The sequence below is a fragment of the Canis aureus genome, chromosome 25 (assembly GCF_053574225.1).
Source record: "Canis aureus isolate CA01 chromosome 25, VMU_Caureus_v.1.0, whole genome shotgun sequence".
In the NCBI taxonomy this organism is placed as follows: Eukaryota; Metazoa; Chordata; class Mammalia; order Carnivora; family Canidae; genus Canis; species Canis aureus.
This window is the reverse complement of record NC_135635.1, coordinates 14,431,471-14,444,484: the sequence shown is the minus strand read 5'-3', so window position 1 is coordinate 14,444,484 and position 13,014 is coordinate 14,431,471. Positions and strand designations below refer to the sequence as shown.

Genomic DNA, 13,014 nt, shown 5'->3' with positions numbered 1-13,014 from the left:
CCAGCCGCCCGCCCCCTCAGGGCTCCGCAAGCCCCCAGCGGCCGCCGGCGACCCGGGGCGTCCTCTCCGCGCCCTCAGCCCGCCCGCCGCCGCCGCCGCCGCCGCCGCCGCGTCCGTCCTCACCTGACAGCCACCCGCACCGAGCTCTCGTCCGGGGCGCCCCACATGCCGGCGGCCGGCGTCCGCTGCACCGCAGAGCTGAGGCTCGGCCGGAGGCGCGGCGCTCGGGCGCAGCCGACCAGCGACAGGGGGCGGCAGGCTCACCTCCGCCGCGCTCCAGCCATGTTGGGCGACTGAATGGAAAGGTGGCGGCGGCGCTGAGGCAGGAGGAGGAGGAGGTGATTCACGGCCGGCGGACGCCCGCCCCTTCTCCCCCGCTCACCCCCCGCGCCAGGTCCCGGGGGCGGGGACGACGCGCGCCTGACTGGAGAGCGCGGCGGCGGCGGCGGCGGCGGAGGAGCCCGCAGGCGGCCCGCGGCGTCCTGACGGCCGGTAAGTGCGCCCTGCCCCCTCCGGGGGGACGCGGCTGGGCGGCGGGGCCCTCGCTCGGGGCTGGCGGCCCGCACTGCGTCAGCGGCGGCCCTCGGCCCGGCCCTGCTCGCCCTCCCCCGGGCCGCGCCCCGCCCCGCCCCGCCCCGCCCCGCGCTCGGCGGGCACTGCCTGGCGCTGCTGGGCAGGGAGGCGCGGCGGGGGCAGGGGGGGCGGGGGGTGCCGGCCGCGGGCCGCCGGTGCGCCCTTCCAGGTTCTCCGGGGCCCGCCCGCCGCCCCGCTCTCAGAGCCGAGCCTGGGTCAGTCAGTCCGGCTGCGCTCTCTGTTCGGCTTTGTTCCCACCCTTGGGCTTACTGTCCTCGCTCCAGCTCGGACTTTGACCCCCTTGCCCCAGCCCGCCCCCTCCCCTGTCGCCCCCCCTCAGCCCCTCGCCCTCCCCCCACCGACTCCGTCCGTCCGTCCGTCAGTCAGTCAGTCAGTCAGCCGTGCTAAAGCGGCTCCCTGCTTTGGCCGCTGTCGGGGCAGCTGGGCCGTCCGTCCCGCAGTCCGTCGCCTGTTTACCAGCCCGCGGAGAACATGGAAACGATTTACTCCGGGACTCCTGAATGCGTTTCTGTTAAACGGCCAAGTGAACTGCACCCTGGTACTGCCAAGTGTTCCCAGAACTGAACATCCACCAAGACCTGCTCTGTCTGTAGTAAATCCTCACAAACTGAATTTTTTTTTTTTTTTTTTCCCCTTTCCTGGCCTTCAAAAAGCGCCTCCCAACCCCGGGATTCTATCAACATTGAACCATTGTGGCTGCTGCTTGTGACTATTGTGCTTCCACATGCCTTTAGATAGCTCTGTGGCAACAGCCTTTATTGGCTTCGCCACAGAGTATCTATTGTGGACTGGCCCGTACATTTCTCTGAATAAACATGTGGGTTCGTACAAAACAGTATAATAGATGAAGTGGCACCGTCCAAATAAAGACACAGCCCCTAATTTAGGACATCCTAAATTTGCACACCTAAGCATTCCAGTCAGCAGGGATCCGGCAGCATGGGGGGAAGGAGGCTGGCAGCTTGGGGGGAAGGAGGCCGCACACTCTGGGACAAACAAAAAATGTTCAATGATCCTAAATGAAAGGCCTGTGTGATATATATTAGTTTTAAAGTTATTTTGTCCCTAAATCCCATACCCCTGAGTCTTAACAGACATGTGGACAGGAGGTAGAGAGCAGAGATGGTGAGTTTTCTTCTGTCGACCCGATTGGAGGCGAAGCTCTCCTCTGGCTGCCCTCTAGAGAGCCTATCCTCCCCTCAGTATTTATCTATTAACAAAGCAGGGCACCACTTCCTCCAGCCCTGGCAGCCCTATCTGGGTGGCTCTAGATTGGCCTTCTGCCTTCTGAATTGATAAAAGCTGCAAGGAAGGCAAGGAAAGCCAAGCAAATCTACCAAGAAAACTAGAGAAATATATATAATGTAAGATCTTCTTTAAAAAGTCTTAAAAATAAGTAAATAAAAATAAAAATAAAAAATCTTATGTGGGACACGTGGGTGGCTCAGTGGTTGAGCATCTGCCTTCAGCATGATTCTGGGGCCCCTCATCAGGTTCCCCGCAGGGAGCCCACTTCTCCCTCTGTCTATGTCTCTGCCTCTCTCTGTGTGTCTCAAATGAATAAATAAATAATCTTTTAAAATTGTTTTTAAAAAATTAAAAATCTTATGTAAAATAGCACCAGTACTATATATATGTCTCAGAGTGAGATGTCAAAAACACAAATGCTACCAGGCAACACCCAGACAGGTAACTTTAGTGAGTCTGAGCCGGCCAACTGAGAAAAGATAAAATAGAGACAAGAAACCCCCTAACAAAGGCAATGGCCATCCTCAGCTTTGAGGCTGGCTGGAATGCAGACCTAACGGTGCCAAGCTTTTGGTTTGTAGGTTTGTTATTTCTTAAGAGAAAGAGAAAAATCAGACCTTTACGTGAAAACTCCTTAGTTCCTAGCACCATCAACTAACTCAGCACCACATTTATGTAGCATACAAATCAGTCAAAATGTATTATCAACTCAGCTTCAGTTCCAAGCCATCAGGCTGGAAGTTCTGGCCAAAACATTAGCACCAATAATAGCTGTGGCTTTGTACATGGTTTCAGGCAAAGTAGTATAAAAATTCAAATTTCCTTTGATGACCAAGTAAGTAATTTTCTACCAAGTTTCAAAATTTGTAAATTAATTCTCAATTTTCTATTTAGTTCAGATCCTTTTATAGCTACTATAACCCGTTTCCTTACAAGCTCACCCAATTAATTATCTTAAGTTGAAGAAAACTCCAAGGGAAGAGTTTTTTACTGCAAGAGTAGTTCAAATCCCACTCCAATTGTTCATTCAACAAATATTTAATAAATGACTTCTGTGTGCCAGCAATAATGGACACTAGTGATATAAAGAGAATTAAGGGGGATCCCTGGGTGGCTCAGCAGTTTGGCACCTGCCTTCAGTCCAGGGCATGATCCTGGAGTCCCGGGATCCAGTCCCACATTGGGCTTCTTGCGTGGAGCCTGCTTCTCCCTCTGCCTGTGTCTCTGCCTCTCTCTCTCTCCCTCCCTATGTGTCTCTCATGAATAAATAAATAAAATCTTAAAAATAAATAAATAAAGAGAATTAAGATTGTCAGTGTCTACAAGGAGCTTACAGTATAGTTCAAGATGACAAATTTGGAAATCCGTAAGTGCGATAATAGAAATTGTAACAAGAGTATGATGAATTCTATCTGGAAGGGTGAAGAAGTCTTCAGGAATAGACCGCTCAGGATGGTCTCCTTGAATCCACTCTTGCCTCCACACTTCAGAAAGAGTGATCTTTGAAAATCTAAGTCATTTATATCATTCCCCTGACTGAAACCTTCCAATAGCTACCTAATAGAAATAAATTCTCCTAGACTTTAGGACACTTCACTCTGGCTTCTCCTGATTCTAACCTTATCTCTGAACTCACAACCCTGAGATCAAGAGTCTTGTACTCTATTGACTGTTCTTTCCCCAGGTTTTCCCATGGTGGGCTCCTTTATTTATTTTATTTATTCATGAGAGACACAGAGAGAGAGGCAGAGACAGGCAGAGGGAGAAGCAGGCTCCCCACAGGGGGACTAATGAGGGACCCAATCCCAGGACCCTGGGATCACAACCTGAGCCAAAGGCAGAGAAGCTCAACTACAGAGCCACCCAGGTGCCCCTTACAGGATTTTTAAATGGCCTTTCTTTTCTTTCTTTCTTTCTTTCTTTCTTTCTTTCTTTCTTTCTTTCTTCCTTCCTTCCTTCCTTCCTTCCTTCCTTCCTTCCTTCTTCCTTCCTTCTTCCTTCCTTCCTTCCTTTCTCTCTTTCTTTCTTTCTTTCTTTCTTTCTTTCTTTCTTTCTTTCTTTCTTTCTTTCATATTGCTTTTCTAAGAAGATACCCTGCATTTTTATTTTGCATAGGACATGCAAATCATGTAGCTGGCCCTTAGGGGGTGGGGTGTATGTGTGTGTGCTACCTCAGACTGAATGATTGGGAGTGGTATCTCTGAGGAGAGGAGAGGAATTTAATTTGATACCTAAAAGCCCAAAAGGAGCCCACCATGGGAAAACCTGGGGAAAGAACATTCCAGGGAGAGGAAATAGCTAGTGCAAAGTCCCTAAGGCAGGAAAGAACTTTTAATGTGTTGAAGAAATAGAATGAAGGCCAGTATCACCACAAAGTAGTGGTTAAGACTTGGAGTGGCAAAAGATAAGGTTAGGAGTGCCTAGCAGGCTCAGTCAGTAGAGCATGAGACTCTTGATCTCAGGGTTGTGAATTCAGAGTTAAAGTTAGAATCAGGAGAAGCCACAGTGTGAAATGTCCTACAGTCTAGAAGAATTTATTTTATCTTTAATAAATAAAATCTCTAAAATAAATGAATACATAAAGTAAAAATCCTATTAAACGTGCTAAAATATAAGCCTTTTCAGATCCTGAACTCTCTCACTCAACTTGTCATGGTGGGTTTTTTTGCTATTTAATGTTATTTTCCATAGACAGAAATAAAATTTTTAAAATATTAGCATTAATTTTCCCATTCATCTTAATTTTTTAAAGATTTTATTTATTTATTCGTGAGAGACACAGAGAGAGGGAGAGAGGCAGAGACATAGGCAGAGGGAGAAGTAGGCTCCATGCAGAGAGCCCAATGTGGGACTTGATCCTGGGACTCCAGGATCAGGCCCTGAGCAGAAGGCAGATGCTCAACTGTTGAGCCACCCAGGCATCCCAACCATCCATCTTTAAATTGGGTAATGCCAGTTTTAAGTATGAATAGGAGAGCAATTAACTCATGTGAAATTATCAAAACTATACAATTCCTATGGTATAGTACATATGCACATATGAATTTCATTCTTAACTATGAAAACATTGCACAAAACTAACTCAATTTTTTTTAATTTCACTTTTTGATAAACCTATATTCTACTAACACTTTCTACCTTTGGCTTACAGATGAGTAAGGAAGAACTGAAAGGAAGAGGAACTACCTTTCCCTCTCTTTGACTTTCCTTTTACATCATCATTAGTAGTTAGCTACGGGGAAGTGATGACTAAGAAAAGGTAAGATAGGGTTCTTTGGTCAGTATATTTCTTAGAATGCCATTGCTTTCTTTTTTTTTATTTGATGCAAGTTTTGATTTGAGAGAAGAATAGCCTCTGCAGGTGTCAGCATCTCTGCTTAGTCACACACAACACATTTACCTTATACTCCCACTGGATTTGACTCTCACTGAACTCCCACACATTGTGGGTCCACCAGAAGTCTATGTTCACAGGGCATCCCAAAAGCTATATGAGAATGGTGTGACAAGGAATGGAGGACATGGATATTGCCCTATGTCCTCTACTTACCCATGTAGACTAGTATTTTATCAGACCTCCCTCACAAAACACAAATCCAAAGATAAAATTATTAAGCATTTCAAGACAGTGATAGTAGAGCATTAAACTAAGAGTGGGGCCCTGTGCATTACCATTCACCATGAAGCCAGTACTATGAACCCCGTTATTCACTATCACCGCACTATTTTATTTATTCATAACCCTTTTCACTAGGTGATGTTTTCTTGTTAATATTTTTTTGATTATTGCCTGCCTCCCTCCATTTGAATATGAGCTTCAAGATAGCAGAAATCTTTTCTGTTTTATTCACTAATGTATTTGTAGCTCCTACAACAGTGTCTGACACATAATATGGATCATTAAAGATAAGCTGAATGACTAAGTGATTTTGGGCAAGATATGGGAACTTTCTAAGTCTCAGCTTCTTATGTAAGTAATGTATTTTTTTCACTTTATAGAGTTGTTTTAGAGACTGAAAGAGCTTTGCTTATCATTTGTTAGTTGCAGCACTTACTCATAATAAAGACCCCATAAAACTAGCTACTTTTATTGTAAATATTTTCAGAATACAAAGTGTTTTAAGGGACGCATGGGTGGCTCAGCAGTTGAAAGCCTGCCTTCGGCCCAGGGGGTGATCCTGGAATCCAGGGATAGAGTCCCACATAGGACTCACTGCATGGAACCTGCTTCTCCCTCTGCCTATGTCTCTGCCTCTCTCAGTCTGTGTCTCTCATGAATAAATAAATAAATCTTTTTTTTTTAAGTGTTTTAAGAAGCAGATACGGATGCTACCGCTGCACCTGTCTAAGGTACACTTGGAAGAAAGATCAAGTCTAGCACACCCTAAACAGCCAAAAAGAAGCTACAACATGCATTAGGGCAACAATTTCACCAGTTTTTGCCCCTGAGGCCATCTACTCAAGGTTTTTCTGGGTTCCACATTCTAATCAGTCATTAAAAGTTATTTGCCTCTTCCTTTTTGCTGCTAGCAGAAAAGATTAAAAGAAAAAGTTCTGATTACAACTTTATGTGCAAACAACCGGCTTTGGAAGAGCATGCCTAGACAGCCATCTCCTCAGAAATCTTTTTGAAAAAAAGTCTCTAAAAAACTAACCCTTGGGACGCCTGGGTGGCTCAGTGGTTGAGTATCTGTCTTTGGCTGAGATTATGGTCCTGGGATCCTGGGATGGAGTCTTGCATCGGGCTCCCCATGGGGAGCCTGCTTCTCCCTCTGCCTGTGTCTCTGCCTCTCTCTGTGCCTCTCATGAATAAATAAATAAAATCTAAAAAAAAAAAAAAGAAACTAATCCTTAGTACCGCAATCAGAAATATCATTTTCTGTCAGTGCTTCTTTTTGTTGTATATATTTTCCTCATTAATAACAATGGAAAGCATTTATAGAACTCTTCTATCATGACAGTGTAACGTGTGAAGTGACAAACAAGCATTATTTCGCATAATTCTCCCATCTCCAGGAGAGTACAATTATTACTTCTATGTAACGTTGAGGAAACAGAAGCCTTCCCAACAACATCCATCTGTCAAAATCTGACCTTTATTTCAGGCCTCACTCAAAAATCACCCTCTCTTCAACCTATTCTTGATTTTACTCTGCCTCTGGACCAGATTTATGATTTTTTTCTTCTTTCAGATCTTCATCACATTTTATTAATGTCTTTGATAGTATTGTAATGATCACTTTTTAACTCCTTATCTAAACTGTAAATTACTAAAGGGCAGAATTTGTGGAAAATTTAAGAGTGCAGACAGCACTTATTAGTTGGATAAATAAGTGATTCCCAGAAGAAGGACATGCTATGCTTTAATTTAACATAGAATAAATTTTCATTGCAGATGGTCTGCTGCCTACCAGTTATAGTTCTCAGAGAGACTATTTCCAGACCATAGTGTCTATTAAAGGTGGCATTCAAACTATCAGGAAGGAAAACAGAATACCTGAGATTCTGTAAACCAGCAAATGTAAGCTAGGCTCCTATAATTTTGGAGTTGGAGAACATTTTACAATTCTAGTCTGCCCCTTTCATTTTACAGAACAGTTCCTGAGAGGAGAATTGGTCACCGCTAGCTCCCACTTACCTATGCCCAAGCACACACCCTGTCCCAATACACACATACTGCCCAGTTGGTAGATCTCAATTAAAATCTAGGTATCTCCACTCCTTGTTCTGGGTTCCTTGTTCTTCGCTGTTAATTTCACTATACGTTTTATTCTTCAGGATTAGAAAAATCTCAGCCTACATTAAAAGTATTTGCATATGAAGACTATATACTGCAAAGTAACAGAAGGTGAGCTTAAATACTTATAGTGGTAGTTTACCTTATAATATAACCAGTTTGTTAAAACGTTGTAAATTTAATTTTTAGTAACTCATAACATTACTAGAAAAATCAAATTTGGGGAGTGCCTGGGTGGCTCAGTTGGTTCAGCATCTGACTTCAGTTTAGATCATAATCTCAGGGTCCTGGGATCAAGCCTCATGTCTGACTCTCTACTCAGCGGGGAGTCTGCTTCTCCTCCCTCTGCTGCTCCCCCTGCTTGTGCTTTCTCTCTCTCTTTCTGAAATAAATAAATAAAATCTTTTTAAAAAATTAATTTTTAACTAACTACACATTTTCTTCACATTTTTCTCACTTATTTTTTTTAATATTGGTGTGATTCATTTCTGGGTAGAAAGTAAGGGTTTGAGGACTTCTTTCATTTCCTTCTTTTGTATCTTTTTATATTGCTTGAAATTCTTTTTTTTTAAAGATTATTTAGGGATCCCTGGGTGGCGCAGCGGTTTGGCGCCTGCCTTTGGCCCGGGGCGCGATCCTGGAGACCCGGGATCGAATCCCATGCCTGCTTCTCCCTCTGCCTGTGTCTCTGCCTCTCTCTCTCTCTCTCTCTCTCTCCCTCCGTGTGACTATCATGAATAAATTTAAAAAGAAAAAAAAAAGATTATTTATTTATTCATGAGAGACAGAGACATATGCAGAGTGAGAAGAAGGCTCCAGCCCTGAGACTCGATCTGGGGACTCCCGGATAACGCCCTGAGCTGAAGGCAAATGCTTAACTGCTGAGCCACCCAGGCGTCCTATTGCTTGAAATTTTTAACATAACATCTATAACTTACAAATAAAGCGAAATTATTCTTCTAAGGAAAAATAGTGGAAAGTATCTAAACTTCTCTTTGTTAAGAATGAATAATAAGATAAAAGTTAAATTCCAGTGTTCACACTTAAAATCATAGTTTTGAAATCTAAAATTGAATTTAAGGACTTGAACCTGGATTCTAAATCTAAGGGGAATTCACAGATTAAAGATTTCTCTCCAGTGCTTTGGACTTTTGTTGAGTTTGCAGCTTGTGCGTATTGCACACAGCTTGATTACCCCAAAGTACTGGCCCAGTTAATTGCATTCAAATGCAAATTACAGCTATTAAGTCATGCTGGTCTTGAGCCAAAGTCTTGTGCCAAGTTTGTTAAGAGGAGTGTGGTTTTTTTATAACTGTGCAGGACTGAACTTGATAAGCATTTTGGGATAGTCGCTCATTCTTTGTGTCTTTTTATTTTGGAATATTATAGAACCAAATCACTGAAATATAATTGTATTGGTTATTTTAAATTGAGAACACTTCATTTACTATCCCTCTTCTTTTATTTATTCATCAATACCACCCCTCTTTTTTCATATCTGTTAACTGAATTTCCTGCCTTCATATTTTCTCCTCTCACCATTTTCTTTTCTTGTTACCTCCACATGGATATTTTTCAAATTCACATGACTCTGGATACCCTGAAACCAAAAGATTAATGTAACTCTAGGTTTTTCATTCTTATTCTATTTTGGAAAACCTATAATAAAATATGAAGTTAGTTAATTATAATCCATAATCATATGATAAATATTTCACCAACTTCTGCAATGCACATGTGCTTAGATTTATCTCCCCTCAAAACAACAACACAATAGCCACATAAAAGAAGAGAACGCAAAGCCTTTTCGTCTAGATCTCTCAATTTTCTATATATAGATATCCATTTGGTAAAATCAGTGCTTTTTAAGTTAAAACATACAGTTTATTTTTGTAAGATGCTTTACCTAAATTAGTATATAACTTGGCTCTCATTTCCTTGATCTGATCTAAGAACAGTGATTTCACAGTAGACTTCACCAAGAAAGGCCCCTCAGACAGGAATTGGTTACATTTGTATTATTTTATAACCCCAAGCTGTTCCTCCAATTTTTGCAGAAGTCAAAAGGGAAATAGGAAAAAAATAGTTATTAGGAACTATTTCTGATAGAATAGTTCCTAAACTCACTTTTTAATTCAAATAATCTCAAAATCACTATTTAAAGGATGTCTTTCTACTTCTGACCTGATAATAAAGATAAAAACAGAGATACAGGAATGCCTGGGTGGCTCAGCAGTTGAGAGTCTGCCTTCAGCTCAGGTCATGATCCTGGGTTCCTGGGATCAAGACGGTCCCTCCCGCCCCACACCGGGCTCCCCACAGGAAGCCTGCTTCTCCCTCTACCTGTCTCTGCCTCTGTGTGTGTGTGTGTGTGTGTGTGTGTGTGTGTGTGTGTGTGTGTGTCTCTTATGAGTAAATAAATAAAATCTTAAAGAAATAAAAATTTTAAAAAACAGATATGGACACACTAAGCTGTCGGTGGGCAGTAAATTAGCAACAAGATAGTAGCAGCACCTCACACTTGCTTATGTATACACCAGAAAGAAGGTGTGTTTCAACAAGAATGAGAAATAAGATGTATAGAATCTTGAAAGCAACTGGTTTTAGATTAAAAAATAAATAAAATATAGGAACCACTTAAACTTTGTGAGTAAAAAAGTGATAAGACAAAGGCAATATTTAAAAATTTGTAAAGTACAATAACATTTTTTAAAAGATTTTATTTATTCATTTGACAGAGAGAGCAGCTGTCTCTCTGTGGGGGGAGCTTCAGAGAAAGAGGGAGAAGCAGCTCCCCACTGAACAGGGAGCCCAATACAGGATGTAATCCCAGGACCCTGGGATCATGACCTGAGCCAAAGGCAGATATTTAACCCTCTAAACCACCCAGATGCCCCATAAAATAACATTTTAAAAAGGATTGAGTCTGGCTTGGATCTGTGAAATGGACTAGAGAGACTCAGTCAGGCAATCATATCATACTAGTTTAGTTATAACATGGTAAAGGCCTAAACTAGGGACCTTAATAGACCATGGTGAAAATGAAGAAGTAGGACTTATAAATGAACAACAGTCTTAAGGAGAATGAACAAGATTTAGCATTATAGGAGAAGAATGTTAGGGGATTAGATATGAAACTTCCTGTCATTGAAAATGTTCAAGCATAGGCCAGAAAACCACTTGATGACAATACCATCAAAAAGATGCAAAAATCAACTGGATAGAACACAGGGGAAATATGATCTAAAAGGTCTAGGAGAGTCCTTCCAATCAGAGTTTATGAATTTATGAAGTGTCAAAAATATCCCAAAATCCAGCAATTGAGAGAATAGTATTATTAGGTGAAACAGGCAAGTTGGGTGGAAGGAAGGGATAGTTCATTTGGTAGAAGAAAGAAAAACAGTTGAAACAGAACTTGGGTTAAAGCAATGTAATAAAATAAAGGTAGAATTTATCAAAGGGTGGGTCGAACATGAGCATCAAGGCCCTGGAGAAACCAAAAGGAATGAGGACAGAAGAAAAATCAATGGATCTATCAGATCAACACAACTAATTGTAGTCATAAAGAATAGTTGTGGTAGGACAGGAAAAAGAAAAGCTAGGTGTCCAGGGAACTAAGAATTGCTGGTAGGATGGCAAGGGGACATTTTACTCCTTTGAGAAGTTCTTAATGAAGATGCAAAAGGGTTCAACCTAAATTCCATTTCCACTTGTAAGTCATTACGTCAGGTCATTAGTGCCTAATGACACCATATTTAAACTACTTTCGTTACCTTATTTCCATTCTTTCTTTTAAAAAAATTTTTTTTATTTATTTATTCATGAGAGACACAGAGAGAGAGAGAGCCAGAGACACAGGCAGAGGGAGAAGCAGGCTCCATGCAGGGAGCCTGACGTGGGACTCAATCCTGGGTCTCCAGGATCACACCCTGGGCTGAAAGTGTTGCTAAACCGCTGAGCCACCCAGGCTACCCTATCTTTTTTTTTTTTTTTAATCATTTTAGACTTACAAAAAGTGGCAAAAGTAGAGTTCCCAGATGCTTAGTTCCCCTAATATAACAACCCTATAAATATACCAGAATTATCAAACCAGAACATTAACATTAGTTCACTTAACATCCTTGTTCTGTTTCAGGGGGTCCAATCCAGGATACACATGGGATTTAGCTGCCATGTCCTCTTAGTCTTCCTCAATCTGTGATTTTTTAAAAAATTTTATATAAATTCAATTTGCCAACATATAGTATAATACCCAGTGCTCATCTCATCGTATGCCCTCCTTGATGCCTATCTGTGATTATTTCTTTTTCAAGACCTTGACACCTTTGAAGAGTACTGGCCATCTCTTTTGTAGAATGTACCTCATTTTGGTTATATGTGATATCTTCTCAAGACTTGATTGAGTTTATGCATTTTTCTTTAATAATACCAAGAGAAGTGATGTTTTGGCCTTCACAGTATGCCCTATCAGGAAGTACATAATGCCAATATGTCTTATCACCAGATGTATTCATCAGCTGCCGTAACAAAATACCATAGACTTGGTAGCTTAAATGCAGATTTTTTTTTTTTTAATGGTTTTTGAGGCTAGAAGTCCTAGATAAATTCTGGCAGGATCAGTTTCTAGTAAGGATTCTTCCTGGCTTACAGATAGCTGCTTTTGTGCTGTATAAAGAGTAAACTCTCTGGTATCTCTTCTTATAAGGACACTAGTCCAGGTGCCTGGGTGGCTCAGTGGTTGAGCATCTGCTTTGGCTCAGGTCGTGATCCTGAGGTCCGAGGAATGAGTCCTGCATTGGGCTCCCCTCAGGGAGCCTCCTTCTCCCTTGGCCTATGTCTCGGCCTCTCTGTGTCTCCCATGAATAAATAAATAAAATCTTAAAAAAAAAAAAATGACACTAATTCTATCAGATCAAGACCCTACTCTTAGAACTTCATTTAATCTTAATTATTTCAGGGCAGCCCTGGTGGCTCAGTGGGTTAGCGCCGCCTTCAGCCCAGGATGTGATCCTGGAGACCCGGGATCAAGGCCCACGTCAGGTTCCCTGCATGGAGTCTGCTTCTCTCTCTGCCTGTGTCTCTGCCTCTCTCTCTGTGTGTGTCTTCCATGAATAAATAAATAAAATATTTTTAAAAATCTTAATTATTTCAGTAAAGATTCTATCTCCAAATATAATCACATTGGGGCTTAGGGTTCAACATATGAATTTGTAGGAAACACAATTCAGTCTACAGCACCAGTGATTGTTGACTTTGATCATGTGGTTAAGGTGGCATCTGCTGGATTTCTTCACTGTAAAAATATTTTTGCCTTTGTAATCAATAAATACGGGAAGATATGTTAACAATATCATCTTTTTTTCTTATACTTACATCCACTAATTTTAGCATCTGTCAATGATTCTTATCTACAGTAATTACTAGGAACTTTGCCT

At 42.0% G+C, this 13,014-nt stretch overlaps 1 protein-coding gene and 1 long non-coding RNA gene across 17 annotated transcripts in view; one reads left to right on the top strand and one right to left on the bottom strand.

Annotated features, from left to right (window-relative positions):
• Positions 1–1,284, bottom strand: part of KIF21A (kinesin family member 21A) — a 146,147-nt gene extending 144,863 nt beyond the window's left edge. For 12 of the 14 annotated variants that reach the window (XM_077870472.1, XM_077870473.1, XM_077870476.1 and 9 more), the window contains exon 1: positions 1,081–1,284. In XM_077870472.1, coding sequence (XP_077726598.1) covers positions 1,081–1,277 — 197 coding nt within the window. In that variant the 5' untranslated portion in view covers positions 1,278–1,284. Of the gene's footprint in view, positions 1–123; positions 594–1,080 lie in introns of those variants that run through there. The other 2 variants (XM_077870485.1, XM_077870484.1) reach the window with 2 other exon arrangements.
• Positions 1,285–4,996: 3,712 nt separating this feature from the next.
• On the top strand, positions 4,997–12,722 carry LOC144297000 (uncharacterized). 3 transcript variants are annotated; one of them, XR_013364011.1, is made up of 5 exons: positions 4,997–5,101; positions 5,708–5,812; positions 6,148–6,192; positions 7,621–7,690; positions 12,537–12,722. It is a non-coding gene; the product is annotated as an uncharacterized LOC144297000 (long non-coding RNA). The 3 variants fall into 3 exon arrangements; XR_013364010.1 differs by having other exon boundaries at positions 6,148–6,306; XR_013364009.1 differs by lacking the exons at positions 7,621–7,690; positions 12,537–12,722 and having other exon boundaries at positions 6,148–6,358.
• Positions 12,723–13,014: the final 292 nt, after the last annotated feature.